This window comes from Pelobates fuscus, chromosome 2 (genome assembly GCF_036172605.1).
Source record: "Pelobates fuscus isolate aPelFus1 chromosome 2, aPelFus1.pri, whole genome shotgun sequence".
In the NCBI taxonomy this organism is placed as follows: domain Eukaryota; kingdom Metazoa; phylum Chordata; class Amphibia; order Anura; family Pelobatidae; genus Pelobates; species Pelobates fuscus.
Genome location: NC_086318.1, coordinates 2,971,940 through 2,999,814, shown reverse-complemented (window position 1 = coordinate 2,999,814; position 27,875 = coordinate 2,971,940). Strand labels below are relative to the sequence as shown.

At 41.1% G+C, this 27,875-nt stretch overlaps 2 protein-coding genes across 2 annotated transcripts in view; one reads left to right on the top strand and one right to left on the bottom strand.

Moving 5' to 3' along the window:
- The window catches only part of LOC134585351 (keratinocyte-associated protein 3-like), a 27,035-nt gene extending 17,767 nt beyond the window's left edge, over nucleotides 1-9,268 (top strand). Inside the window, exons 4-7 of the mRNA XM_063440757.1 lie at nucleotides 6,850-7,050; nucleotides 7,705-7,839; nucleotides 8,672-8,757; nucleotides 9,081-9,268. Coding sequence (XP_063296827.1) covers nucleotides 6,850-7,050; nucleotides 7,705-7,839; nucleotides 8,672-8,755 — 420 coding nt within the window. The 3' untranslated portion in view covers nucleotides 8,756-8,757; nucleotides 9,081-9,268. The remainder of the gene's footprint in view (nucleotides 1-6,849; nucleotides 7,051-7,704; nucleotides 7,840-8,671; nucleotides 8,758-9,080) is intronic.
- A 9,385-nt stretch (nucleotides 9,269-18,653) lies between these two features.
- LOC134585349 (intraflagellar transport protein 172 homolog) overlaps nucleotides 18,654-27,875 on the bottom strand; it is a 34,211-nt gene continuing 24,989 nt past the window's right edge. Inside the window, exons 5-6 of the mRNA XM_063440755.1 lie at nucleotides 24,837-24,928; nucleotides 18,654-18,800 (exon numbers count right to left, since the gene is read on the bottom strand). Coding sequence (XP_063296825.1) covers nucleotides 18,711-18,800; nucleotides 24,837-24,928 — 182 coding nt within the window. The 3' untranslated portion in view covers nucleotides 18,654-18,710. The remainder of the gene's footprint in view (nucleotides 18,801-24,836; nucleotides 24,929-27,875) is intronic.

Below are 27,875 nucleotides of genomic sequence, written 5' to 3'. Positions count from 1 at the left end.
ATGCAACTTTGTAAGATTCCGTTTTGGTGTGTTTTTTTAGAAAGTAAAATTAATTACTTAGTGTTATCTGTCATTTGATGTCTGTTTTTCCTGTGTGACATGTGTTTAAGATTTACACTCCACTAACATTAGTAAATATGATATTTCTTAATTGATATTTTATCCATGAATATTCTTTATTATTAATATATATATATATATATATTAGTAAATTATAAGTGGATAGTGTGTGTATAGCATTCAACCCCCCTTTTGCTTTAGACATCATGCCTTATCTCTGGTCTTGTTTACAAAAGTCGCATTCCTTAGCTCAGACTTGAATGAATAGTGATAGAGAGAGAAATATTGTGTCTGTCTTAGCATTCTGTTACAAAATGGAGTCACCTCTGTTCTGAGGGTGACAGGCGGTATACACTTCTAATTTGTCTTAACACAAAATGTCTTCCAGTATAAATATACAATGCAAAGAAAATCACATTACTTTAATTAGACAGCCATAAATGAACATAAAATTGGCTGCCAAGCTGGGTACAAAAACTTCAATAAAAAATTCAAGTTTAAGAAGATGTGAGCTAATTCAAGAGCATAATGACAGATGATGTCTTGTTTTTCTACCTATTTCCATCTTTAACTGCCAAAGGAGTCGATTCAAGAAGGCTGATCTTGAAAAACTAATGCTTCTGTTTCCAGCCTCATGCAATTAAGATCTTAACTGCTGCGCACATTATTTTTTATAGGGCCATCAGATTCCGTAGTGCTGTACAATGGGTGGACTAACAGACATGTAATTGTAACCAGACAACTGGATGTACAGGAACAGAGAGGTGGAGGGCCCTGCTCAATGAGCTTACATTCTAGAGGGAGTGGGGTATAGTGACACAAAGGGTAAAAGTAGGGGTACGAAGTAGGTTATTAGAAAAGTATTCACTGAGGGATTAGTAGGTAATTTGTGACAGTTGCAGGAGAGGAGTCATGTGGGGGGGGGGGGTGATAAAAACCTGCTAACTGTTTAATTTATATGCTTTCTTGAAGAAGTAGGTTTTCAATGATATTTTGAATAAGTGGAGACTGGGTGAAATTCTTACGGAGGAGGGAAGGGAGTTCCACAGAAGAGGTGCAACCCTGGAGAAATCTTGGAGGCGAGCATTAGAGGTGGGAGTACGGACAGAGAATATACGTAGGTCTTTGGCAGAGCGTAGGGGCCTCGACGGGACATACTTGTGTATTAGGGAGGATAGGTAGGTTGGAGCAGCATTATGTAGGCATTTGTAAGAAAGCACCAGAATTTTAAATTGAGCCCTATATCTAACTGGGAGCCAATGCAGGGACTGACAGAGCGGGGAGGCGTGGGAGGTGCGAGAGGACAGGAAAATGAGTCTCGCCACCGCGGTAATTATTGATTGCAGTGGTGCAATCTGGGAACACGTAAGACCACTGAGAAGGGTATTGCAGTAGTCAAGGCGAGCGAGAACAACAGCATGGACCAGCACCTTAGCCGCATCTAGTGTTAAATAGGGGCGGATGCACGCTATGTTTTTGAGATGGAAGCGACAGGATTTGGTAATTGAGTGGACATGAGGGGTGAAGGAGAGGTTGGAGTCAAAGAGAACATCCAGGCAGCAAGCCTGCGATGTAGATGTGATGGTAGCGCCGTTGACTTGGAGGGAGGCAGACACTGGAATAGTAACACTTGAGAGAGGAAAGACCAGGAGTTTTGTTTTGGACAGGTCGAGTTTAAGTAAGTGAGCAGCCATTCAGTTGGAAATCGCAGAGAGGCAGTCAAGATGGGCAGAGAGATCAGGAGTGGACAGGTAGATTTGCGTGTAATCTGCATAGAAATGGTAACAGAAGTCAAGGGAGGTGGTATAGATATAGAACAGTAGGGGACCAAGGACAGAATCTTGGGGGACACCAACAGAGAGGGGTTGGGGGAAAAAAGGCAGAGCCAGAGAAAGAAATACTTAAAAAGTGCTGGGAGAGGTAGGAGGAGCACCAGGAGAGAGAGCAGTATCCTGAAGACGGAGATTATGGAGAATGAGAAGAAGCTGTTTGTGCGCAGGAATTGGTGATCTCACTGTGTGGCTGAACAACACGTTCTGGAGAAAATGGCGGCCAGCTTGTCGCATGAAAAGAGGCAGCGGGACCTGGTCCAGGCTATTGGGGATATGACATTTATGGGGGTCCCTATAATAGGGCGCTGATTGGTCAAACTGGTTTGCGCCCTTTCTCCTGATAGGCCAGTGCGAGTTCAAGGGCTTAGCTTGAAACCCCTCACTGAGTGCTGATTGGTCGCTGCGTGGTTTAGGCGTAAAGTTTGAATCTACCGGCCTAAACCAAATGATTCTGTGGAACTATTTACGGGCATGTACAGAGCCTCAAGCCCAGACTTTATACAACGATATCTTGGGCTCTGTACATCCGATAGCTCCGCTATTTACAGGGATCATAGATGGGACCAGGAGCTATTTGAGGATGTATTGTGTGTGGGGTTATTTTGTCTTTGCTATGTTTTGGGGTATTTTTATTCTTTATGCACAGTCGTGCTGTGGGAGTGTTCCAGGGCCATGTTTTTATAAATTGTACTTTGTCCCATTAAAGATATTCCTGTTGTACCCTTAATCAAGTCTCTGCTGATGTTTGGGTAGCTAAGAGCTCTGATCACGGTTTCACTTGGGATTTGGGGAAGTACTCAGTTGGAGTATTGGGGATCCGTTACAGTCTTCAAACTTTTTTTTTTTTATTGGTATTTTCTACAATTTGGTCTACACGTTCAATACCTGCTCTCTTCCAGTTTTCCAAATATACATTTTCCAGGTTTTGTTTTGTTACTTGAATGTTGCTGGATCTTGGGACTTTATTTGCTAGATTAGCGTTTTTTCTTTTTTAAACTTGTACCATAATGGTATTATTGAACTATGAATCATACAACTATCTTTACCTATCTGCAGATTTTTTTTTCTTCAAAATAAATGTGGATACGGTCTTACAATCGGCATTCTTTGCCTCCTCCAAATAATACCAATCTTCATTTTTAAACACTGAATTATACAATCTTATTTACATGATAAAGGATACTGGCCTCATAATACTGATCTTTAAAGGAACACTATAGTCACCTAAATTACTTTAGCTAAATAAAGCAGTTTTAGTGTATAGATCATTCCCCTGCAATTTCACTGCTCAATTCACTGTCATTTAGGAGTTAAATCACTTTGTTTCTGTTTATGCAGCCCTAGCCACACCTCCCCTGGCTATGATTGACAGAGCCTGCATGAAAAAAAAACTGGTTTCACTTTCAAACAGATGTAACTTACCTTAAATAATTGTATCTCAATCGCTAAATTGAACTTTAATCACATACAGGAGGCTCTTGCAGGGTCTAGCAAGCTATTTACATAGCACAGGATAAGAAAATCTTAATTAAACAGAACTTGCAATAAAGAAAGCCTAAATAGGGCTCTCTTTACAGGAAGTGTTTATGGAAGGCTGTGCAAGTCACATGCAGGGAGGTGTGACTAGGGTTCATAAACAAAGGGATTTAACTCCTAAATGGCAGAGGATTGAGCAGTGAGGCTGCTGGGGCATGTTCTATACACCAAAACTGCTTCATTAAGCTAAAGTTGTGACAATAGTGTCCCTTTAAACCTCCATTCTTAATATCTTTTGACAATATGCTAGAACTGATGCATGCAATTTTACCTTTCCATACAAAATGTCTAAATCTTCTTTGTACTTGTTTAAACCAAGGAGCTGGGGAACTTAAGGACAGCATCCTGACTAAGTAGATACACTTGGGTAAGACATAAGGTTTTATAATGTTAATTCGTCCATACCATGAAACGTCCTTATCACTCCACTCCTTTAAAATCTTATTCATAGATCTTATGGTATTTAAAATATTGCGCTTGGCTATCCTTTTTATGTATTTAGGAATTATAATTCTAACTGACCTAAAATTTTCTTTTAGAGAAATCAAAGTTATAGCTACTGCCAATTCTCTTTTTCATTTTTATCCATATTTAAAAATTGGGCAACAGTTTTTTTTTTTTTTTTTTTTGTCCATATATAATTTGTAACCAGAAACATGAGTAAACATATCTATTTCTTCTATTAAATTTTTTTTTTATAATTTTTTTTAAAAAATTTTTTTTTGATATATCTGGTCAGTCAGGAAAATAAAAACTTCTTCATAAAGGCAAATTTTTGACTCGTTACTTTTAATTGGATAACCTTTTATCTCTTTATTGTCTGTATCTCTTTTATCTCTTTATTTTTGTAGCGAATGGTTCAATGGACATTATAAATAGTATTGGGGACAGTGGACAGCTTTGCCTGGTTCTGTTTTTTTAATTTCAACCAGTCTGAACTATAGTTTATGCCCACTAATGTTGCAGCCGGAGCTGTATAAAGGGATTTTATTGATGCCAGCATCCAGTCGTTCAGACCATAGGCCTGTAGTGTTGCAAGCATGTACTCTTCTACCACCCTGTCAAACGCTTTCTCTGCGTCTGACAGGGTAAGGAGCAGTGCCGCTTTGCTCTGCCGAGTCCAAAATATTGAGTATATGTCTAATATTAATGCACCATGACCTGCCTGGAACATAATCAACCTGATCTTGATGGATCATGGTAAGCAAAATATCTTTCAAGCGTTCAGCTAAAACTGAGGAAAATAACTTTTGTGTCTACATCGATTAATGAGATTGGGCGATAACTAGTTAATTCTGATGAGTCCTTTCCTTGTTTTAAGATTAGTAGAATATTTGCTTTTAACATTTCTGTAGAAAAGGCCCCCATCACAATCTCGTAGATTTTAACTAAATCAGAAATGTTGTTTTTATATTAAAAAAAAAATAAAAAAAAATAGCTTAAGCCGTCTAGAGCTGGCATTTTATTTTGCATTCATTTTTAAATTCCTCTCTACTTCTAGTCTTTTTATTGATGACGTTAATCTATTCTTTTTAAAAAAAAATTATTTATTTTTTATGGAAATTTGGGTAATGTTATTTTAAGGTAATTTTTAATTCCCTCTTGAGGTTTTTGTGGGAAGGTTTATACAGATGTTTATAAAAGTCGAATAATGCATCTGCTATTTCTTTTGGTGTCATATAGACTTGATTTTTTACTCTAATCAAAGACACTTTCTCTTAATATCATTTTGAGTTTTTGTTGGGATTTTGTCTGCCCTATTCCTACTATGGTAGAATTTCATTTTAAGGTAGCCCAAGTTTTTGATTCTTTTAGTTCTAGCTGCTTTATTCTATTTAACATTTTCTCAAATTTATTTTGAACTGCAGTTGAGAAGTTATTTTTAATTTCCTGAGAGTTTGTAGAATTGTGTATATATTGACGGGCATCCCACAACACCTACCCTTTAAATAAGTGTGACCTAACTCTCCTGACCAAGTCGAGGAAGAAGGACACGCTTCTAAGTTCTTACGAACCTACAGCTGGATTAAGCCGCAAACTAGAGCAGACAGGTATATATCTTATAAAAAATATTAACACGAGAAAATGTTCAACCCTTCAATACCATTTTTATGCCGAATTCCATAAAAGCTTTAACCAGTGACCACTTTCTTAATATGCTTTAGCTAATATATAATCTATTTTTATATCCTCACCTATGTTTATCTCTTGTACATTATTTGTGCTATAATTATAATTTATCACTGTGATCTTATTTCTTTCCTCCTAATCAATAAGAAGAAAAAACCTATGTGTTCTCCTTGTCTCTCTCCCCGTTCTGTGTGTGTGTGTGTGTGTGTTCTCCTTGTCTCTCTCCCCGTTCTCTCTGTGTGTGTTCTCCTTGTCTGTCTCTCCCCGTTCTCTCTGTGTGTGTTCTCCTTGTCTGTCTCTCCCCGTTCTCTCTGTGTGTGTTCTCCTTGTCTGTCTCTCCCCGTTCTCTGTGTGTGTTCTCCTTGTGTCTCTCTCTGTGTTCTCCTTGTCTGTCTCTCCCCGTTCTCTGTGTGTGTTCTCCTTGTGTCTCTCTCTGTGTTCTCCTTGTCTGTCTCTCATGTTTTTGTTCCATGCAGCATTGGGCTCTCCCCGTTCTCCTTGTCTGTCTCTCCCCGTTCTCCTTGTCTGTCTCTCCCCGTTCTCCTTGTCTGTCTCTCCCCGTTCTCCTTGTCTGTCTCTCCCCGTTCTCCTTGTCTGTCTCTCCCCGTTCTCCTTGTCTGTCTCTCCCCGTTCTCCTTGTCTGTCTCTCCCCGTTCTCCTTGTCTGTCTCTCCCCGTTCTCCTTGTCTGTCTCTCCCCGTTCTCCTTGTCTGTCTCTCCCCGTTCTCCTTGTCTGTCTCTCCCCGTTCTCCTTGTCTGTCTCTCCCCGTTCTCCTTGTCTGTCTCTCCCCGTTCTCCTTGTCTGTCTCTCCCCGTTCTCCTTGTCTGTCTCTCCCCGTTCTCCTTGTCTGTCTCTCCCCGTTCTCCTTGTCTGTCTCTCCCCGTTCTCCTTGTCTGTCTCTCCCCGTTCTCCTTGTCTGTCTCTCCCCGTTCTCCTTGTCTGTCTCTCATGTTTTTGTTCTGTGCAGCATTGGGCTCTCCCCGTTCTCCTTGTCTGTCTCTCATGTTTTTGTTCTGTGCAGCATTGGGCTCTCCCCGTTCTCCTTGTCTGTCTCTCATGTTTTTGTTCTGTGCAGCATTGGGCTCTCCCCGTTCTCCTTGTCTGTCTCTCATGTTTTTGTTCTGTGCAGCATTGGGCTCTCCCCGTTCTCCTTGTCTGTCTCTCATGTTTTTGTTCTGTGCAGCATTGGGCTCTCCCCGTTCTCCTTGTCTGTCTCTCATGTTTTTGTTCTGTGCAGCATTGGGCTCTCCCCGTTCTCCTTGTCTGTCTCTCATGTTTTTGTTCCGTGCAGCATTGGGCTCTCCTGGTTCTCTCCCTGCTGAATTCCCTGCTCTCTGCTGCCTGTTTCCTGGGTTTAATCCTCTCCATCTCCCTCACCATTGCCAATGGAGGGAAGAACTTGATATCTGGCTGCAATTCCACTATTCTGCCTGCAGAAACACACTCTGTCGTTATGAGCAACGAGTGCCCTTTTGATACAACTCGAATATATGTGAGTACCATAGGGAGATATTGGTGGGAGATTGGAGCTAACGGTACACAGAAAAACTGCCACAAGGTAGAGGAAACCGGTTACAGTGATATAAACTAGCCGAATAGCAAAGATTAAATGTAAGTTTAAAAAATTCATTTTATTTTATTTAACAAAAAATAGATTATGCTCAGATATTTGAGGAAAATTATTTAATCTGAAAGTTGGGAATTTTACATGTAGATCCTCTTCTTGTCCTCTGCTTCTACATGGTAGAAGGAGATAATGGGGGATATTTTTTTTCCACTGTAGGTACAAATGGACATTCTATTCTGTGGAGTCTAAAGTATGGATTTAGTTAGTGAGGTTTGGATGTCGGGTATGGAGGTTTGGATTGAATTAGCACGGTATCTGGGTTTGGAGGCCAGGTATGGTGGTTTTGATTGAATTAGCGCAGTATCAGGGTTTGGATTGAATTAGCAAGGTATTGGGTGTTGTTGAGATTGAATTGGCGCGGTATCTGGGTTGTTGAGATTGAATTGGCCAAGTATCTGGGTTGTTGGGATTGAATTGGCCAGGTATCGGGGTTGTTGAGATCGGGAATGAGCGGATGCTATATCTGTTAAACCCAGAGGATGATTTACACTGATTTAACATGATTTATTTTCTTTGCAGGACACTACGCTAGCTTTGTGGTTTCCTTCCATGTTCCTTTCAGCTGTGGAGACAGCACTATCTGTGCGCTGCTGTGTGGTGGCATTTATCCTGCGTGGCATTGGCCCATGTGGAGAGACTTACCTTAGACAGAGGGTGTGTATTAATGCAGTTTAGCATCTTACCCAAAGTCAATGCAACATATTATCTTGGCTGCTCTGTTCAGTGTGAGAGTGTTTTGACTATTGCATTCAGGGTGGGAGAGTGAGTTTGACTATTGGATTCAGGGTGGGAGAGAGTGAGTTTGACTATTGCATTCTGGGTCGGAGAGAGTGAGTTTGACTATTGCATTCTGGGTGGGAGAGAGTGAGTTTGACTATTGCATTCTGGGTGGGAGAGAGTGAGTTTGACTATTGCATTCTGGGTGGGAGAGAGTGAGTTTGACTATTGCATTCTGGGTGGGAGAGAGTGAGTTTGACTATTGCATTCAGGGTGGGAGAGAGTGAGTTTGACTATTGCATTCTGGGTGGGAGAGAGTGAGTTTGACTATTGCATTCTGGGTGGGAGAGAGTGAGTTTGACTATTGCATTCTGGGTGGGAGAGAGTGAGTTTGACTATTGCATTCTGGGTGGGAGAGAGTGAGTTTGACTATTGCATTCTGGGTGGGAGAGAGTGAGTTTGACTATTGCATTCAGGGTGGGAGAGAGTGAGTTTGACTATTGCATTCAGGGTGGGAGAGAGTGAGTTTGACTATTGCATTCAGGGTGGGAGAGAGTGAGTTTGACTATTGCATTCAGGGTGGGAGAGAGTGAGTTTGACTATTGCATTCAGCGTGGGAGAGAGTGAGTTTGACTATTGCATTCTGGGTGGGGGAGAGATGGAGGCTGCAGGTGGCACTGGGAAGAGGATCTGTGGATTGAGGGGCGGGGGTTGACACAGGTTGTGTGGGGTTACATGGGCTCCAACATGAAGTGGTTTCCTTTGACAGTTGCAGGAGGAGGAAGCAGAGAAGGAGAAAATGGACGAATCTCTAAGACCAGAAACTCACCAACTAATTGAGGCCAATGCATAGAGGTAGGTGTCGCATATAAATGTAAGAACGTTGTGTTCTCCTACTCCAGTTAAAGGTCAAGCCAATTGCTTGGGTTCTTGGAATTGTGGACTGTTCTCCGATGTAAATCAAGCTTTGTTAGATTAATGCACTGTCCAGGGTAGCTGAGGCATCACCTCATGTGAACTAGGAGAGAACCATGTTATTGGAAGGTCTGCATATTCTGTAGGCTAAATGCAAATGAGAAACTACCAGACTGTCCTCCCATACGCCCAGATTATTTAGAACCAGTCAGATTATTTTACATGTTTGATCTATTTATGGCTTTGTTTCATGTTTTACACAGGACACTGGAAAAGAATGAAGTGTTTTTTGAGTTATTTCCTCAGATTTGTTTTAAGCTGCTCTGAATTGATTAATTTCAAGTCCAACACCCCAAAGTCTCCAACACTCCACCATGTTGTCCACGAGCAGGCTTCTATTAGAGCCGGTGACTGAGCAGCCTGGGCCGTGACCGCATGTAATGTTCCACTGTCATATTAAAGCACTGGCTGGTTCATCCTCCCGCAATGAGATGTACTGTATTTCTTAATTGAAATCTTGCTTTTATGTCTTTAACTAAATATAAAATTACTAATAAAACCTATTTTTACTGTGGTGGTCGGAATTTTTCATTTTTATTTGTTGTCCGTGGCAGGAGATGGGGGTGTAAACATTTTTTATACATTCAGTGTTGCTGATGGCCCATACATACCATGTTGCTGCCAACTTGTAGCAGTCATATGTAGCCTGGCGAATACTAGAGACGTGGAGCAGGCACCCTGGAGATGGCTATATAGTAATTTAAAAGGTTGACCTCAATTGGAGCGTTTTCAACCTAAACAACTCTATGAAGCCACCATGGTATATGGAGCTATTAGCAACCTGTAACGGGCCTCCGTTTTCACTCTCTCCTGGTGCTCTTCCTACCTCTCTGAGTACTCTTTCAATGTTTCTTTCTCTGACTGCCTCTTCTCCCCAATCTCTGTTGGTGTCATCCAAAGGTCTGTCCTTGGTTTCTTATTCTAATTTATCAGCATCTTCGGCTTCCAGTATCATTTCTATGCGGTTGACATTCAAATTTATCTGTCCTCCCCTGATCTCTCCCCGTCCCTCTTGACTCGTGTCTCTGACTGCCTCTCTATTTCCAATTGGATGGCTGCTCATTTAAACTGAACCTGTCCAAAACAGAACTTCTAGTCTTCCATCCCTCAAGTGTTGCTACTCCCTTGTCAATTTCCCTCCAAGTAAACGGCGCTACCATCAGCTGTACCTCGCAGGCTCGCTACTTAGGTGTTCTCTTTGACTTTGACCTCTCCTTCACCCCTCATCCAAACAATCCCCAAAACCTGCCACTTCAATCTCAAAAACATTGCTTGCATCCTACCCTATTTAACGACTCATATGGCAAAGGCGCTTGTCCATGCCACTGTCCTCTCTTGCCTTGACTACTGTAATCCGTTTCTCAGTGGTCTTACGTGTTCCCAACTTGCCCCATTACAGTCTATAATGAATGCAGCGGCGAGGCGCATCTTCCTGTCCGCCCACGCCTCCCTCTCTGTTAGTCCCTACATTGGCTTTCCGAAAGATATCGGACTCCATTTAAGATCCTGATACTTGCTTACAAATTTCTACATAATGCTGCTCCAACCTACTTATCCTCACTAATACACAAATATGTCCCATCTGCACGGTTCCTATGGAACACCCTTCCCCTCTGTTAGACTCTCACCCAATCTCTACTCCTTCAAAACTTCTTTAGGAAAGCATGTCAATTAAACAGCTTTCCCTCCCTGCACCCTGATTCCTCTCCTGGAACTGTCATCAAAACAACACTAAGCCCTCAATGAACACTAGCCTAGCAACCTACTTTTCTACCCTACCCTTACCTTTTTGTTGCACTATGCCCCACTCCCTCTAGCATGTAATCTCACTGAGCAGGCCCTCAATCCCTCTGTTACTGTGTCACTATACCCCACTCCCTCTAACATGTAAACTCACTGAGCAGGGCCCTCAATCCCTCTGTTACTGTGTCACTATACCCCACTCCCTCTAACACGTAAACTCACTGAGCAGGCCCTCAATCCCTCTGTTACTGTGTCACTATACCCCACTCCCTCTAGCATGTAAACTCACTGAGCAGGCCCTCAATCCCTCTGTTACTGTGTCACTATACCCCACTCCCTCTAACATGTAACCTCACTGAGCAGGCCCTCAATCCCTCTGTTACTGTGTCACTATACCCCACTCCCTCTAACATGTAAACTCACTGAGCAGGGCCCTCAATCCCTCTGTTACTGTGTCACTATACCCCACTCCCTCTAACATGTAAACTCACTGAGCAGGCCCTCAATCCCTCTGTTACTGTGTCACTATACCCCACTCCCTCTAACATGTAACCTCACTGAGCAGGCCCTCAATCCCTCTGTTACTGTGTCACTATACCCCACTCCCTCTAACATGTAAACTCACTGAGCAGGGCCCTCAATCCCTATGTTACTGTGTCACTATACCCCACTCCCTCTAACATGTAAACTCACTGAGCAGGGCCCTCAATCCCTCTGTTACTGTGTCACTATACCCCACTCCCTCTAACATGTAAACTCACTGAGCAGGGCCTCAATCCCTCTGTTACTGTGTCACTATACCCAACTCCCTCTAACATGTAAATTCACTGAGCAGGCTCTCAATCCCTCTGTTACTGTGTCACTATACCCCACTCCCTCTAGCATGTAATCTCACTGAGCAGAGCCTCAATCCCTCTGTTACTGTGTCACTATACCCCACTCCCTCTAACATGTAACCTCACTGAGCAGGCCCTCAATCCCTCTGTTACTGTGTCACTATACCCCACTCCCTCTAACATGTAAACTCACTGAGCAGGGCCCTCAATCCCTCTGTTACTGTGTCACTATACCCCACTCCCTCTAACATGTAAACTCACTGAGCAGGCCCTCAATCCCTCTGTTACTGTGTCACTATACCCCACTCCCTCTAACATGTAACCTCACTGAGCAGGCCCTCAATCCCTCTGTTACTGTGTCACTATACCCCACTCCCTCTAACATGTAAACTCACTGAGCAGGGCCCTCAATCCCTATGTTACTGTGTCACTATACCCCACTCCCTCTAACATGTAAACTCACTGAGCAGGGCCCTCAATCCCTCTGTTACTGTGTCACTATACCCCACTCCCTCTAACATGTAAACTCACTGAGCAGGGCCTCAATCCCTCTGTTACTGTGTCACTATACCCAACTCCCTCTAACATGTAAATTCACTGAGCAGGCTCTCAATCCCTCTGTTACTGTGTCACTATACCCCACTCCCTCTAGCATGTAATCTCACTGAGCAGAGCCTCAATCCCTCTGTTACTGTGTCACTATACCCCACTCCCTCTAACATGTAAACTCACTGAGCAGGGCCCTCAATCCCTCTGTTACTGTCACTATACCCCACTCCCTCTAACATGTAAACTCACTGAGCAGGACCCTCAATCCCTCTGTTACTGTCACTATACCCCACTCCCTCTAACATGTAAACTCACTGAGCAGGGCCCTCAATCCCTCTGTTACTGTGTCACTATACCCCACTCCCTCTAACATGTAAGCTCACTGAGCAGGGCCCTCAATCCCTCTGTTACTGTGTCACTATACCCCACTCCCTCTAACATGTAATCTCACTGAGCAGAGCCTCAATCCCTCTGTTACTGTGTCACTATAACCCACTACCTCTAACATGTAAACTCACTGAGCAGGGCCCTCAAACCCTCTGTTACTGTCACTATACCCCACTCCCTCTAACATGTAAACTCACTGAGCAGGCCCTCAATCCCTCTGTTACTGTGTCACTATACCCCACTCCCTCTAACATGTAAACTCACTGAGCAGGGCCCTCAATCCCTCTGTTACTGTGTCACTATACCCCACTCCCTCTAACATGTAAATTCACTGAGCAGGGCCTCAATCCCTCTGTTACTGTGTCACTATACCTCACTCCCTCTAACATGTAAATTCACTGAGCAGGCTCTCAATCCCTCTGTTACTGTGTCACTATACCCCACTCCCTCTAACATGTAAACTCACTGAGCAGGGCCCTCAATCCCTCTGTTACTGTCACTATACCCCACTCCCTCTAACATGTAAACTCACTGAGCAGGACCCTCAATCCCTCTGTTACTGTCACTATACCCCACTCCCTCTAACATGTAAACTCACTGAGCAGGACCCTCAATCCCTCTGTTACTGTCACTATACCCCACTCCCTCTAACATGTAACCTCACTGAGCAGGGCCCTCAATCCCTCTGTTACTGTGTCACTATACCCCACTCCCTCTAACATGTAACCTCACTGAGCAGGGCCCTCAATCCCTCTGTTACTGTGTCACTATACCCCACTCCCTCTAACATGTAAGCTCACTGAGCAGGGCCCTCAATCCCTCTGTTACTGTGTCACTATACCCCACTCCCTCTAACATGTAAACTCACTGAGCAGGGCCCTCAATCCCTCTGTTACTGTGTCACTATACCCCACTCCCTCTAACATGTAAACTCACTGAGCAGGGCCCTCAATCCCTCTGTTACTGTGTCACTATACCCCACTCCCTCTAACATGTAATCTCACTGAGCAGAGCCTCAATCCCTCTGTTACTGTGTCACTATACCCCACTCCCTCTAACATGTAACCTCACTGAGCAGGGCCTCAATCCCTCTGTTACTATGTCACTATACCCCACTCCCTCTATTATGTTATTTATATAGAACCAACAAATTCCGTATCGCTTTACAGTGGGTGGACAAACAGACATGTAGTTGTAACCAGACAAGTTGGACACACAAGAACAGAGGGGTTGAGGGCCATGCTCAATGAGCTTACATGCTAGAGGGAGTGGGGTAGTGACACAAAAGCTAAGGCCATTTGGGCAGTATTAGACTAATTACAGTTGCAAGAGAGGAATCAGTCGGAAGCTATTAACAGTTTAATTACATAGTTATATAGCTGAAAAGAGACTTGCGTCCATCAAGTTCAGCCTTCCTCATATTTGTATTTTGCTTTTGATCCAAAAGAAGGCAAACAAACCCAGTTTGAAGTACTTCCAATTATCCTTGGAACAAGCAGCTATTACCCTACATTGAAAAATTATATCCTTGAATATTCTGTTTTTGCAAGTATGCATCTAGTTGCAGTTTGAACGTCTGTATGGACTCTGATAAAACCACTTCTTCAGGCAGAGAATCCCACATCCCTATTGTTCTTACAGTAAAAAAAAAAAAAACCTTTCCTTTACCTTGGACGAAATCTTCTTTCTTCCAGTCTAAACGCATGGCCTCGTGTCCTATGTAAAGTCCGGTTTGTGAATAGATTTCCACACAATGGTTTGTACTGGCCCCGAATATATTTGTATAATGTTATATCCCCTCTCAGGCGACGTTTTTTCTAAACTAAATAGGTTTAAATTTGTTAACCTTTCTTCATAGCTGATATGTTCCATTCCTTTTATTAATTTTGTAGCTCGTCTCTGCACTTTTTCTAGTGCCATAATATCCTTCTTTAGAACAGGTGCCCAAAATTGCACAGCATATTCAAGGTGTGGTCTTACCAGTGATTTATAGAGGCAAAATTATATCCTCACCCCGAGAATGGATGCCCCTTTTTCATGCATGACAATACCTTACTGGCCTTGGCCACTGCTGATTGACATTGCACATTGTTGCACAGTTTGTTGTCTATAACAATTCCCAAGTCCTTTTCGTGTGTTGTTATCCCTAATTCGCTGCCATTAAAGGGACACTATAGTCACCTGAACAACTTCAGCTTAATGAGGTTGTTCAGGTGAGAACTATAGCTCCCTGCAGCCTCTCATGTAAACGCTGTATTTTCTGATAAAATACAGTGTTTACATTGAAAGCTAGGAACACCTCCAGTTGCAGTCACTCAGAGTGAACCAGAGGGACTTCGGAGTTGATGGAGGCATAATATGCCTCCATGCACTCAGATCTGCTGTCAGCAGAGCACAGGGCAGCACTGTGCACAGCATCCTGTGATTCAGTATCTCCCCCCTCTGCATGCAGACACTGAACTTTCCTCAGAGATTCATTGATTCAATTCATCTCTATGAGGAGATGCTGATTGGCCAGGGCTGTGTTTGAATCATGCTGGCTCTGCCCCTGATCTGCCTCTTTGTCAGTCTCAGCCAATCCTATGGGGAAGCATTGTGATTGGATCAGGCTACCACATGTCAGCAGACGGCTTGTTTTTCTGACAGCATGCAGATTTACAGCTTCAGGCTTGAATACAGTAATATTTTTACTATATTTATGGAGGCATGAGGGGTCCAGGGGGGCTAGATGGTAGTGTTAACACGTTTGTGTTCCTGACCCTATAGTGATCCTTTAACCCCTTAAGGACACATGACGTGTGGCATGTCATGATTCCCTTTTATTCCAGAAGTTTGGTCCTTAAGGGTATATGTTGCTTGTGTATTCCAAATAGATCACATCCACTGCAACACCCTGATCTATCCTTCTAACTTCTTCGTAGAACGCAATCAAGTTCGTTTGACATGACCTGTGCTTCATAAAACCATGCTGTTTTTTTGCTGATAACCATGTTCTTCTCAAGGAATTCTTGAATATTATCCCTTAATAACCTTTCAAATATTTTCCCAGCCACAGAAGTTAAACTTACAGGTCTATAATTTCCAGGCAAGGATTTTGAACCCTTTTTGAATATAGGAACCACATCTGCCTTCCTCCAATCCTCCGGAACACTTCCTGGAAAAAAAGAATCTTGAAAGATTAAAAACAGAGGTTCACTCATTTCTACACTTAGTTACTTAAGTACTTGTGGATGAATACCATCAGGCCCTGGAGCTTTGTCTCTATCAACTTTCTTTAGTTGCAGCACCTTGAGTTAACTAATCACAATTATTCGCACATTTTTAGCAGCAATCACCTGCACATCTATTGCCATGGGTTCTTCCTTAATATATACAGAGAAATAGTTATTTAAAATTCCTGCCTTTTCCTGGTCTTCATTAACTAACACCCCCATTTCAGTTTTTAGTGTACCTACACTTTCATTTTTTAATATTTTTTTTTAGAATGTATGTACTTAATGCTTTGGGGTTTGTTTTGCTCTCTTTATTTTTTTTTCATTTTGACGTTTAGCTAATCTAATCGCATTTTTGCGCACATTAGTGGCTTCCTTATATCTTTTATAGGATGCATCTGATTTATCTGCTTTAATTGCCCTTTTCTTCTTTTTTTTTTTTTTCAATTCTTTATTTTATTTGTGCATAGGGTGAACAACCAGATTTGCACTGCCACAATAGCTGGTGCAAGCAAACATGTAGACATACGTTAACATTAGTATGGCATCAAAAAACATTGCACATTTTTTTATATAATGAGAACATGAAACATGTTAAGACTTAAACAAGCTTGTACGATTCGACATACTCATAGACTGAGTAGGTAGTTGATTGCCTATGTACGAGTTAACCCGCTAAAGTCGTCGTACGTCAAATCATGAGACAGGCATGGTACGTGAAACATGCTAAATAAAAGATATACCATTTAAAGAGACATATGCCAGTATATACACCTCCCCAATGTGATCACAGCAAAAATGGGTAATATTACCAATATGGAACTTGATTGTAATACAAACAGCGTAGAGCTTGATTGTGATATAGACTAAAACAAGAAAAAAAATAAAAAAAAAACAGCATAGTGCAAACTGTATAATGACTGATGAATAATAGATGAATATATGACTCTCACTCACATTCTCTAGAGCCGTACCAGGCTCTGTAAATCAGGCTCAGAGGTGCAAAATACTGGCTAGCGATCCAGGTGATTCAGGTAGATGAGACTCCAAGTGTAAGTGCAAAATATATTTATTGTTAAAAAATATATAAAAATTATGCACCACAGGGCACTATGGGGGTGGAACCCAAGACAGACAATAGTAAAAATATGACAAAATTGGAATTCCACTTACCCCTATTTGTATAGTAGCCCAGAGTGTGGAAATACACATAAAATAACAAACAACAGGTATATAAAGTCACAGCAGACGCGTTTCGGCTAGCAGCCTTCTTCCAGTGCTTGTCTCCATGTCCTGTTGAGTCTTCTTATATAGGTCCTATCTTTGCCATTCACCTGGATTAAATTTCATACCGGCGTGACATCAATTCCGGTTTTGCGCGTGACGTCACTTCCGGTTTTCGGCCAGCTGGAATGCACGCTGAAACGCGGCGTTCAGGATGTAGGTTACTCCTTAATGTTGTAATTGAGTCCCCATAGCAACCACACACTCCATATTTGCAGGAAATCGTAACAAAATGATAAAATACAAAAATTAAAAATATAATCAATATAAAATAGTAAATAGACGTGTACACACAGTACAGATTCAAATCTGACTATCATCAGTCTCTCTAAGAATAGAGAGAAACTTAAAAGTGTATAAAACAATATATTCGTAAAAAGCCATTAGTACACATATATTTAACCCCTTAAGGACCAAACTTCTGGAATAAAAGGGAATCATGACATGTCACACGGCATGTGTCCTTAAGGGGTTAAACACAGCAATGTGTAACCACAAAAAATCCCCATATATTGAGAACAATTAGACAGAAAGCAAGTGGAGCCAGTAACTTGATAAACAAGTAAATTCAATATATATTTCTAAAAAGGAGAAAAAATCTCAGAAAAAAAAAAAATCAGAAAAAGAAAAATCTAATAATAAAAATAAATTCTATAAACAATTAATAAACTCAAAATCTAAATTCAATCCATTTGGGGACAAGGTATTCACATCGAAGATCCACTTGCCCTCTATCTTAGCCAACTCCTTAACATTATAATCGCCCCTCCAATTTTTACATTTCTTAAAGATAACAGCTACTATACAAATAGGGGTAAGTGGAATTCCAATGTTGTCATATTTTTACTATTGTCTGTCTTGGGTTCCACCCCCACAGTGCCCTGTAGTGCATCATTTTATATATTTTTTAAGCCTCCGGGTTGGAGTGATAGTCTGATGTATTTAAGTATGTGGATTCTGTCCTTTGTGTTGTTACTTTAAAAGTGTGGTTTTGACAAATGATTTGCCCATAGTGTTGTGTGAGAGAATGCAGGATTGCATTTGTGTGGTGTTTGTCCATATGCAAATCTAAGCGGTGCTTCTGTAGGTAGATGTGGAGTAGGAGCTGGTAGTAAATGTTTAGTATATTAACTGTATTTATTCTGAGATATGTCTGTATAAATCACTGGAGAGATATGCACAGGTGTGTGTGTGTGTGTGTTTGTGTTAAAAGCACACTGAGCTACAGGTAGTGGTTTTGCTCTGTAGAGCCTGAGTTTTCAGAGATGGCAATGTTTGTTGATCAGAGAACAGACAGCAGGTACAGCCACCTCCTTCTCGAAGATGGTTTTTGCTCAGTATCGAGTGCTTATCCCCCCCACCCCCCACTTCATCCCTTGTAATAATGGTTAAACATACACCAAGCTAGAACAATGGGTTTCTAGCACAAGAATTACACTCCACATCTCTGAGAAATCCCTTCCCCATCCTCTATCTGTAATTCACTAAATGGTGCAGCTTTTATAGTTAAAGGAAAAGTAAAGTTTAAACTAATGAAATATTCCAGAGAAATTCGACATATTACTTGACCTCCACCCGTAATGTCTGACTAGTGGGGGTTAAGTAATAAGGTTATTTCCACACCTAACAGCCACAAACCCCAAGCTTCCTTCGTCTATGCCAAGCTACGTTGTAGGTTGTGACCATTTGGATATTTGGTGGCTGTCATCCCTCACACTGTTTATTCTGCGCCTTGTGACAGTTTTCATACATACACAACATTAGCTGAGGTTATAACAAGTTTATTACACATGAAATATACACAGGGTGTGGACGTAGTCCTTCACTGAAAGGAGAAGCTGGTGTTTGGGAGGCCACCACACCACCGACTGATAAACTTTAACACGTCTTGGCATTCGGGGCTGTGACTGGTCTGCGAAAAGAAACAAAATATTAACGCGTATGCAGAGAAAATACCTAAAAACAAGTACCGGCAGAGGAGGTTTACAAAGGCTTTAGCAACTCCAACTCTGTGTATTAAGGGCGAGATTTGAGAATTTTTTGTAGATCAATCATTAAAAAAAAAAAAGTTTCCAAAAATATCAGAGTTTAACCCCTTAAGGGCAGAGTCAATTGTACACATTCTGATCAAAACTAAACGTAAACAAAACCTGGCATTTGCGCTATATGTCTGTTCACCTGTAATTCCTCTTTCATATTAAATACACCCACACTAATTGTATATCATTTTATTCAGGAGAAACCAGGCTTTCATGTCACATCAAATATATATATATATCTCTCAATTTATTATAATAAAATCTAAAGTGTGAGAAATTAGGATTTTGTTTTTCATTTTTTTAGTTTGCGAGGCAGTTTAACCCCTTCAGGACCGCTGACGGTTCAGGACCGTCAGCGGTAAAACGTGCGTTTGGACCGCTGACGGTCCTGAACCGTCATAACGGTTTTGGGCTACTTACCTGATCGCCGTCGGTCCCACGGCGGCGATCAGCTCTCCTCCCGGTCCAGGGGGACTGCCTGTCTGCCCGGGCAGTCCCCCCTCGGCAGATCAGGACCCCACGGCCATGTGATCACTCGATCACATGACCGCAATAGGGGTCTTTGTATCTGCCTGCAGGGGGACTGTCTGTGCTGACAGGCAGTCTCCCTGCAAGTGAAAAATCAAAAAATAAAGTTAAAAAAAAAAACAATCAGTGTAAAAAAAATTATAATATGTGTATATATATATGATATATATACATGTATTATATCTATATATATAATATATGTATATGTATCATATATAATGTCACACTAAGTGTATTTTTATATTTATATATACGTATATTAATATAAAAATACACTTATATTTAAATTACACACGAATATATACAATATATATAATAACTATATATATGGTATATATATATTATTATAAAATACAAATAATATGTTAATAAAAATAAATAATAAAAAATAAAAATTTTTAATAATTAAAAAAAAATTATATATATATATTCAATTTTATTCTAACAGTATTTTGATATTGATATATATATATTTATATCAAAATACACTTAGAATGTAATGATATATATATCTATGTATAAATAAATAAATAAAAATAATACGAAATATACATATGTCCACATACAAAATTACATTAATAATTTCATAAATATACACGTAGACGTCAAATATATAAATATGTATATATATTAAAATTCTACGTGCATATTTATGTAATATTTTTACCTAATTAAGTAATTTTAATGATTGCAATTTGAGGGACCTGCCTGCCAACCCAGGCCAAAAGTCCAGATAATTTAATTTGCTAGCACTGTGCTTAACCCTGTAACTTTCTATGACACCCTAAATCCTGTACATGGGGGTACTGTTTTACTCGGGAGACTTCGCTGAACACAAATATTAGTGTTTCAAAACAGTAAAACATATCACAGCGATGATATTGTCAGTGAAAGTGAAGTTTTTTGCATTTTTCACACACAAACAGCACTTTCACTGAGGATATTATTGCTGTGATACATTTTACTGTTCTGATACACTAATATTTGTGTTCAGCGAAGTCTCCTGAGTATAACAGTACCCCACATGTAGAGGTTTTATAGTGTTTGTGAAAGTTACAGGGTCAAATATAAGGCTTGATTTTACTTTTTTTTTTTTTATTGAAATTTGTCAGATTGGTTAGGTTGCCTTTGACAGCGTATGGTAGCCAAGGAATGAGAATTAGCCCCATGATGGCATACCATTTACAAAAGAAGACAACCCAAGGTATTGCAAATGGGGTATGTTCAGCCTTTTTTAGTAGCCACTTAGTCACAAACACCGGCCAAAGTTAGCGGTTTTTGCATTTTTAACACACAAACAAATATAAATGCTAACTTTGGCCAGTGTTTGTGACTAGGTGGCTACTAAAAAAGACTGGACATACCCCATTTTAAATACCCTGGGTTGTCTACTTTAAAAAATATGTACATGTTAGGTGTGTTTCGGGGATTTATGACAGATAACGGTGTAACAATGTCACTATTGATACATTTAAAATATATATATATTGAAACAGCAATTTCCTACTTGTATTTATAGGCCTATAACTTGCAAAAAAAAGCAATAAAGCATGTAAACACTGGGTGTTTTTAAACTCGGGACAAAATTTTGAATCTATTTAGCTGTTTTTTTCATTAGCTTTTGTAGATAAGTAAAAGATTTTTCAAGTAAAAGTCCAAAAACATGTTTTTTTTTTTATTTTTCACCATATTTCATTATTTTTTTTAAATACAATATATGACATAATATAAATACTGGTATGTAAAGAAAGCCCTTCTTGTCGTGAAAAAAACAATATATAACTTGTATGGGAACCGTAAATGAGAGAGCGGAAAATTACAGCTAAACACAAACACCACAAAAGTGTTAAAACTGCTCTGGTCCTTAACGTACAAACATCGCAAAAACAGGCCGGTCCTGAAGGGGTTAACTGTCAATGTCATAATACTGTGTGCTTTTACTGCAATAAAATAACAGTACCCCCTATGTACAGGTTTTATGGTGTTTTGGAAAGTTACAGGGCCAAATATAGCATGTTACATTTTTCAGTTTTTTCACGTTGAAATTTGCCAGATTGGTTATGTTGCCTTTGAGACTGTATGGTAGCCCAGGAATGAGAATTACCCCCATAATGGCATACCATTTGCAAAAGTAGTGAACCCAGGGTATTCAATATGGGGTTGGTCCAGTCTTTTTTAGTAGCCACTGGCCAAAGGTATCGTTCATATTTTTTTGTGTGTCAAAAACGCAAAAAAACACAAATATGAAAGCTAACTTTAGCTACTAAAAAAACACTGGACATACCCCATTTGCAATACCTTGGGATCCCTACTTTTGCAAATGGTATGCCATCATGGGGTAATTCTCATTCCTGGGCACCTGGTGGTACAGAAGGAAAGGATCGTTATAATTACAGTTGCAGGTCTGGTAGGGATGGTGGTGCAGAAGGAAAGGATAGATATAAATACAGTAGGAGGTCTGGTAGGGATGGTGGCACAGAAGGAAAGGATAGATATAATTACAGTAGGAGGTCTGGTAGGGATGGTGGTGCAGAAGGAAAGGATAGATATAATTATAGTAGGAGGTCTGGTAGGGATGGTGGCACAGAAGGATAGGATAGATATAATTACAGTAGGAGGTCTGGTAGGGATGGTGGCACAGAAGGAAAGGATAGATATAATTACAGTAGGAGGTCTGGTAGGGATGGTGGTACAGAAGGAAAGGATAGATCTAATTACAGTAGGAGGTCTGGTAGGGATGGTGGTACAGAAGGAAAGGATAGATCTAATTACAGTAGGAGGTCTGGTAGGGATGGTGGTACAGAAGGAAAGGATAGATCTAATTACAGTAGGAGGTCTGGTAGGGATGGTGGCACAGAAGGAAAGGATAGATATAATTACAGTAGCAGGTCTGGTAGGGATGGTGGCACAGAAGGAAAGGATAGATATAATTACAGTAGGAGGTCTGGTAGGGATGGTGGTACAGAAGGATAGGATAGATATAATTACAGTAGGAGGTCTGGTAGTGATGGTGGCACAGAAGGAAAGGATAGATATAATTATAGTAGCAGGTCTGGTAGGGATGGTGGTACAGAAGGAAAGGATAGATATAATTACAGTAGCAGGTCTGGTAGGGATGGTGGTACAGAAGGAAAGGATAGATATAATTACAGTAGGAGGTCTGGTAGGGATGGTGGTACAGAAGGAAATGATAGATATAATTACAGTAGGAGGTCTGGTAGGGATGGTGGCACAGAAGGAAAGGATAGATATAATTACAGTAGGAGGTCTGGTAGGGATGGTGGCACAGAAGGAAAGGATAGATATAATTACAGTAGCAAGTCTGGTAGGGATGGTGGTACAGAAGGAAAGGATAGATATAATTACAGTAGCAGGTCTGGTAGGGATGGTGGTACAGAAGGAAAGGATCGATATAATTACAGTAGGAGGTCTGGTAGGGATGGTGGCACAGAAGGAAAGGATAGATATAATTACAGTAGCAGGTCTGGTAGGGATGGTGGTGCAGAAGGAAAGGATAGATATAATTACAGTAGGAGGTCTGGTAGGGATGGTGGTACAGAAGGAAAGGATATATATAATTACAGTAGCAGGTCTGGTAGGGATGGTGGTACAGAAGGAAAGGATAGATATAATTACAGTAGCAGGTCTGGTAGCGATGGTGGTACAGAAGGAAAGGATAGATATAATTACAGTAGGAGGTCTGGTAGGGATGGTGGTACAGAAGGAAAGGATAGATATAATTACAGTAGCAGGTCTGGTAGGGATGGTGGTACAGAAGGAAAGGATAGATATAATTACAGTAGGAGGTCTGGTAGGGATGGTGGTACAGAAGGAAAGGATAGATATAATTACAGTAGCAGATCTGGTAGGGATGGTGGTACAGAAGGATAGGATAGATATAATTACAGTAGCAGGTCTGGTAGGGATGGTGGTACAGAAGGAAAGGATAGATATAATTACAGTAGCAGGTCTGGTAGCGATGGTGGTACAGAAGGAAAGGATAGATATAATTACAGTAGGAGGTCTGGTAGGGATGGTGGTACAGAAGGAAAGGATAGATCTAATTACAGTAGGAGGTCTGGTAGGGATGGTGGTACAGAAGAAAAGGATAGATATAATTATAGTAGCAGGTCTGGTAGGGATGGTGGTACAGAAGGAAAGGATAGATATAATTACAGTAGCAGGTCTGGTAGGGATGGTGGTACAGAAGGAAAGGATAGATATAATTATAGTAGCAGGTCTGGTAGGGATGGTGGTACAGAAGAAAAGGATAGATATAATTATAGTAGCAGGTCTGGTAGGGATGGTGGTACAGAAGGAAAGAATAGATATAATTACAGTAGCAGGTCTGGTAGGGATGGTGGTACAGAAGGAAAGGATAGATCTAATTACAGTAGGAGGTCTGGTAGGGATGGTGGTACAGAAGGAAAGGATAGATATAATTACAGTAGCAGGTCTGGTAGGGATGGTGGTACAGAAGGAAAGGATAGATATAATTACAGTAGGAGGTCTGGTAGGGATGGTGGTACAGAAGGAAAGGATAGATATAATTACAGTAGGAGGTCTGGTAGGGATGGTGGTACAGAAGGAAAGGATAGATATAATTACAGTAGGAGGTCTGGTAGGGATGGTGGTACAGAAGGAAAGGATAGATATAATTACAGTAGGAGGTCTGGTAGGGATGGTGGTACAGAAGGAAAGGATAGATATAATTACAGTAGGAGGTCTGGTAGTGCAGAAGGAAAGGATAGATATAATTACAGTAGGAGGTCTGGTAGGGATGATGGTGCAGAAGGAAAGGATAGATATAATTACAGTAGGAGGTCTGGTAGGGATGATGGTGCAGAAGAAAAGGATAGATATAATTACAGTAGGAGGTCTGGTAGGGATGGTGGTACAGAAGGAAAGGATAGATATAATTACAGTAGCAGGTCTGGTAGTGATGGTGGTGCAGAAGGAAAGGATAGATCTAATTACAGTAGGAGGTCTGGTAGGGATGGTGGTACAGAAGGAAAGGATAGATCTAATTACAGTAGGAGGTCTGGTAGGGATGGTGGTACAGAAGGAAAGGATAGATCTAATTACAGTAGGAGGTCTGGTAGGGATGGTGGCACAGAAGGAAAGGATAGATCTAATTACCGTAGCAGGTCTGGTAGCGATGGTGGTACAGAAGGAAAGGATAGATATAATTACAGTAGGAGGTCTGGTAGGGATGGTGGTACAGAAGGAAAGGATAGATCTAATTACAGTAGCAGGTCTGGTAGGGATGGTGGTACAGAAGGAAAGGATAGATCTAATTACAGTAGGAGGTCTGGTAGGGATGGTGGCACAGAAGGAAAGGATAGATATAATTACAGTAGCAGGTCTGGTACAGAACTCACCTTCACAGCCATAAGAAACTTGTTCCAATCTTCTTTGTTTGCAGCCTTTCCCGGCTGTTTGAATTCTATTTTGTTTCGGAGGACGGGGTACCCTACACAAGTGGATCAGGAGGAGAATTATGAAACAACGAGCACAGGAGGTCCCTAATATATCAATAAAGAGAACTGAGGCAAACCCCACTAGACACCTATAAAAAGGAGTCTACCTGCTAAGCCGTAACCTGACTATTCTTGTAACAGAGAAGAGATCGGAAATTGAAACACAAATAAAGTGCAGATCATGAGTCATCTCTAGAGAGCTGTACTGCCTTTCCCATGCTAGGTTATCATTTACCATATTTCTTGGTTTCCTTATTGCCAGATGCCCTGGAAAGGATCTGTTAAATAAAATTCAAGACCTGGAAAGTTGCCAAAATCTTACAAAAGAGAAGATCTGCGTGTTAAAAGGACACTCTAGGCCCCCAGACCATGGCAGCTCATTGAAGTGTTCTAGGTCCACTGTCCCAGGTCCCTTAACCCTGGGGTGGTAATTATTGCAGTTTTTAATAAACTGCAATAATTACCTTTGTGGGTTAACTATTGTGCTTGTGCCATTCAGTATCTAAAAAGGCGGTGTTTACATTAAAAAGCTGCCAGAACAGCTACATTAAGCTGTATACCGTACATTACGCTGTAAGAACCGTGTAGCGGAATAGTGGACCTAACTACACTTTTATTCCGAAAAAACAGAAGATGAGAGAGAGACCACCTCGTATCAAAACGGGCAGCTCTCCTTCAAAGCCACCCCAAAATAAACGTCTATAGAAAATAAATACATTTTATTAGGAATAATAGAATAAAAGATGTATAACCTAGGGACCCAAAAATAGATCTTGCCTTTGGATTGTAAGGTTTAAGGTGAGGATAGTATGTATCAATCACTCTTAGATGTAGCAATTAAAACTTTACACAAAGTCAGTGCTAAAGGTGATAATTACAATACAAATCACTATCAAATGTAGCAATTTGACTAAGACGAAATTAATGCTCAAAGTTATAACTGCAGTACACACTAGACCCGGTGGGTCAATATCTCCGACATCGGAGAAATTGTAGTGACATCCAGGATTTTACTGTGAAAGCAAAACAACTTCGACAACACTTTAACCCCTTAAGGACACATGACGTGTGTGACATGTCAAAATTCCCTTTTATTCCAGAAGTTTGGTCCTTAAGGGGTTAAGGAGAAGGGTTATCCGAACCGCTGCTTGAAAAGAGCCTACAAGAGGGCACTACAAACCGAGAGGGGAGATCTTTTGTGTGACTTTTCAAAAAAGACTACTAATAAGGACGCAGGAATTATTCGTATCATCGCAACATTTGATAAGGGGTGGCCAGAAGTGCGGAAGTCACTTGAGAGATTTTGGCCTATCCTACTTAATGACATACATCTCAAGGGGGCCCTTAGCCCACATGTGAATATTACAGCTAGGAGGGGACATAATATTCTTGACCTGTTGGTCCCTAGTCATTTCTCCACTAAACCACAACTACGTGCCACCTGGCTGGGCACTCCTCCAACGGGTACTTATGGCTGTGGTAAATGCGTAGCCTGCAAGTTTATCCTCAAAAATTCTAAGACTGTCAGCGATAGCCAAGGACTGGGTTCCTTTAAAGTTAAAAGTTTCTTTAACTGCAACACAAAGGGCCTTGTATACCTGCTTTCGTGTACATGTGGACAGAGATATGTGGGGAAAACATTCAGGGCATTTAAAGACAGGATCATGGAACACGTGAGATCCCCTAGGAATCGTCTCGAGACACCTATCTCGAGACACCTTAGAGAATTTCACCATGGGGACTCTAACAACCTTAGGTTCTGTGGATTAGAACTGGTAAAAAGGACTCCTAGACGCGGAGACTTTGATAAAACACTCAGACAAAGGGAATCCAGATGGATATACGAACTCAAAACACTTCAACCTCTAGGCTTGAATGAGGGTTTTTCTTTTGCCCCCTTCATATAATCACTAGAGCTGGCCTTCATATGGCATATTGAGTTATATATATATATATATATATATATACATCCTTTTTCCCTGTCATTGTCTTTCCTATATATGTACTTGTTATCACCAGCTTCATTGAAAGTTCTCACCATTCACCACTCTTTTTGTCTATTATCTATATACTTTGTTTATTTTATTTATCCACTTAATGCTACTTATATGGTCTAAGTCCCTTCTTTCTCTCCCTCCTCATTTTCTTTTGTCCCTCACCCACGTCCGGACTGACTTTACTCTTTAATTGCCTTAAACGTGCCATTAACATTGCAATATCTAAGAGCTATATCCCTTTATTTGGGTCATCTATATACAATCAATGGGAATGAAATCTACACTCTCCATATCAATTTCCTGAGCCTGTGTCGATAATTGTGTTCTGACAGGCGTGTGAATACTATGGAGATTTCCCAGAATCTATGCTTGACGCGCACGCGCGTTTGTCTTGGCGAAGAATGTTAACTCTGGCTCCGTATAAGGGCATTTAGTCTCTGCCCGGATCCAAGGATCTAAACCTCTAGGGCAGACAGCCAATCTATACATGCAATGTGGTTTAAATCCACTTTATGTATCTATCCCGGCTGTAACGGACCGTTTCAGCAGACAAGGGGTTAAAATCCGTTTAGGAAAAACTCACGAATTGGATACAAGTGAATGCACCAAACTCCCGAACTGCATACAAGGGAATAAGGTAGCACTCCAAACTCCCGAACTGGAACCTCACGAATGGCTGCTAGCAGACGAACAGGAAAAGCTCCCAAGCGGCTTACATTCCTGGCAGTCAGTCTCTATCAGCATACAGTGAATCCCCCCAAGAACGAGACAAGGCTCCGTGTTGAGGGTCAAGCAGTGGTCTGTTTATTGAGGCCTACCTGCCCCTGTATTTATGCAGGTCTCCCACCTGGTGGACACTCCCCTAGGGGACCAAATGGAAGACTGTAACACAGACAGACATGTATCACATTACAGACTCACAGAAGCAAAACATCCCCACAAT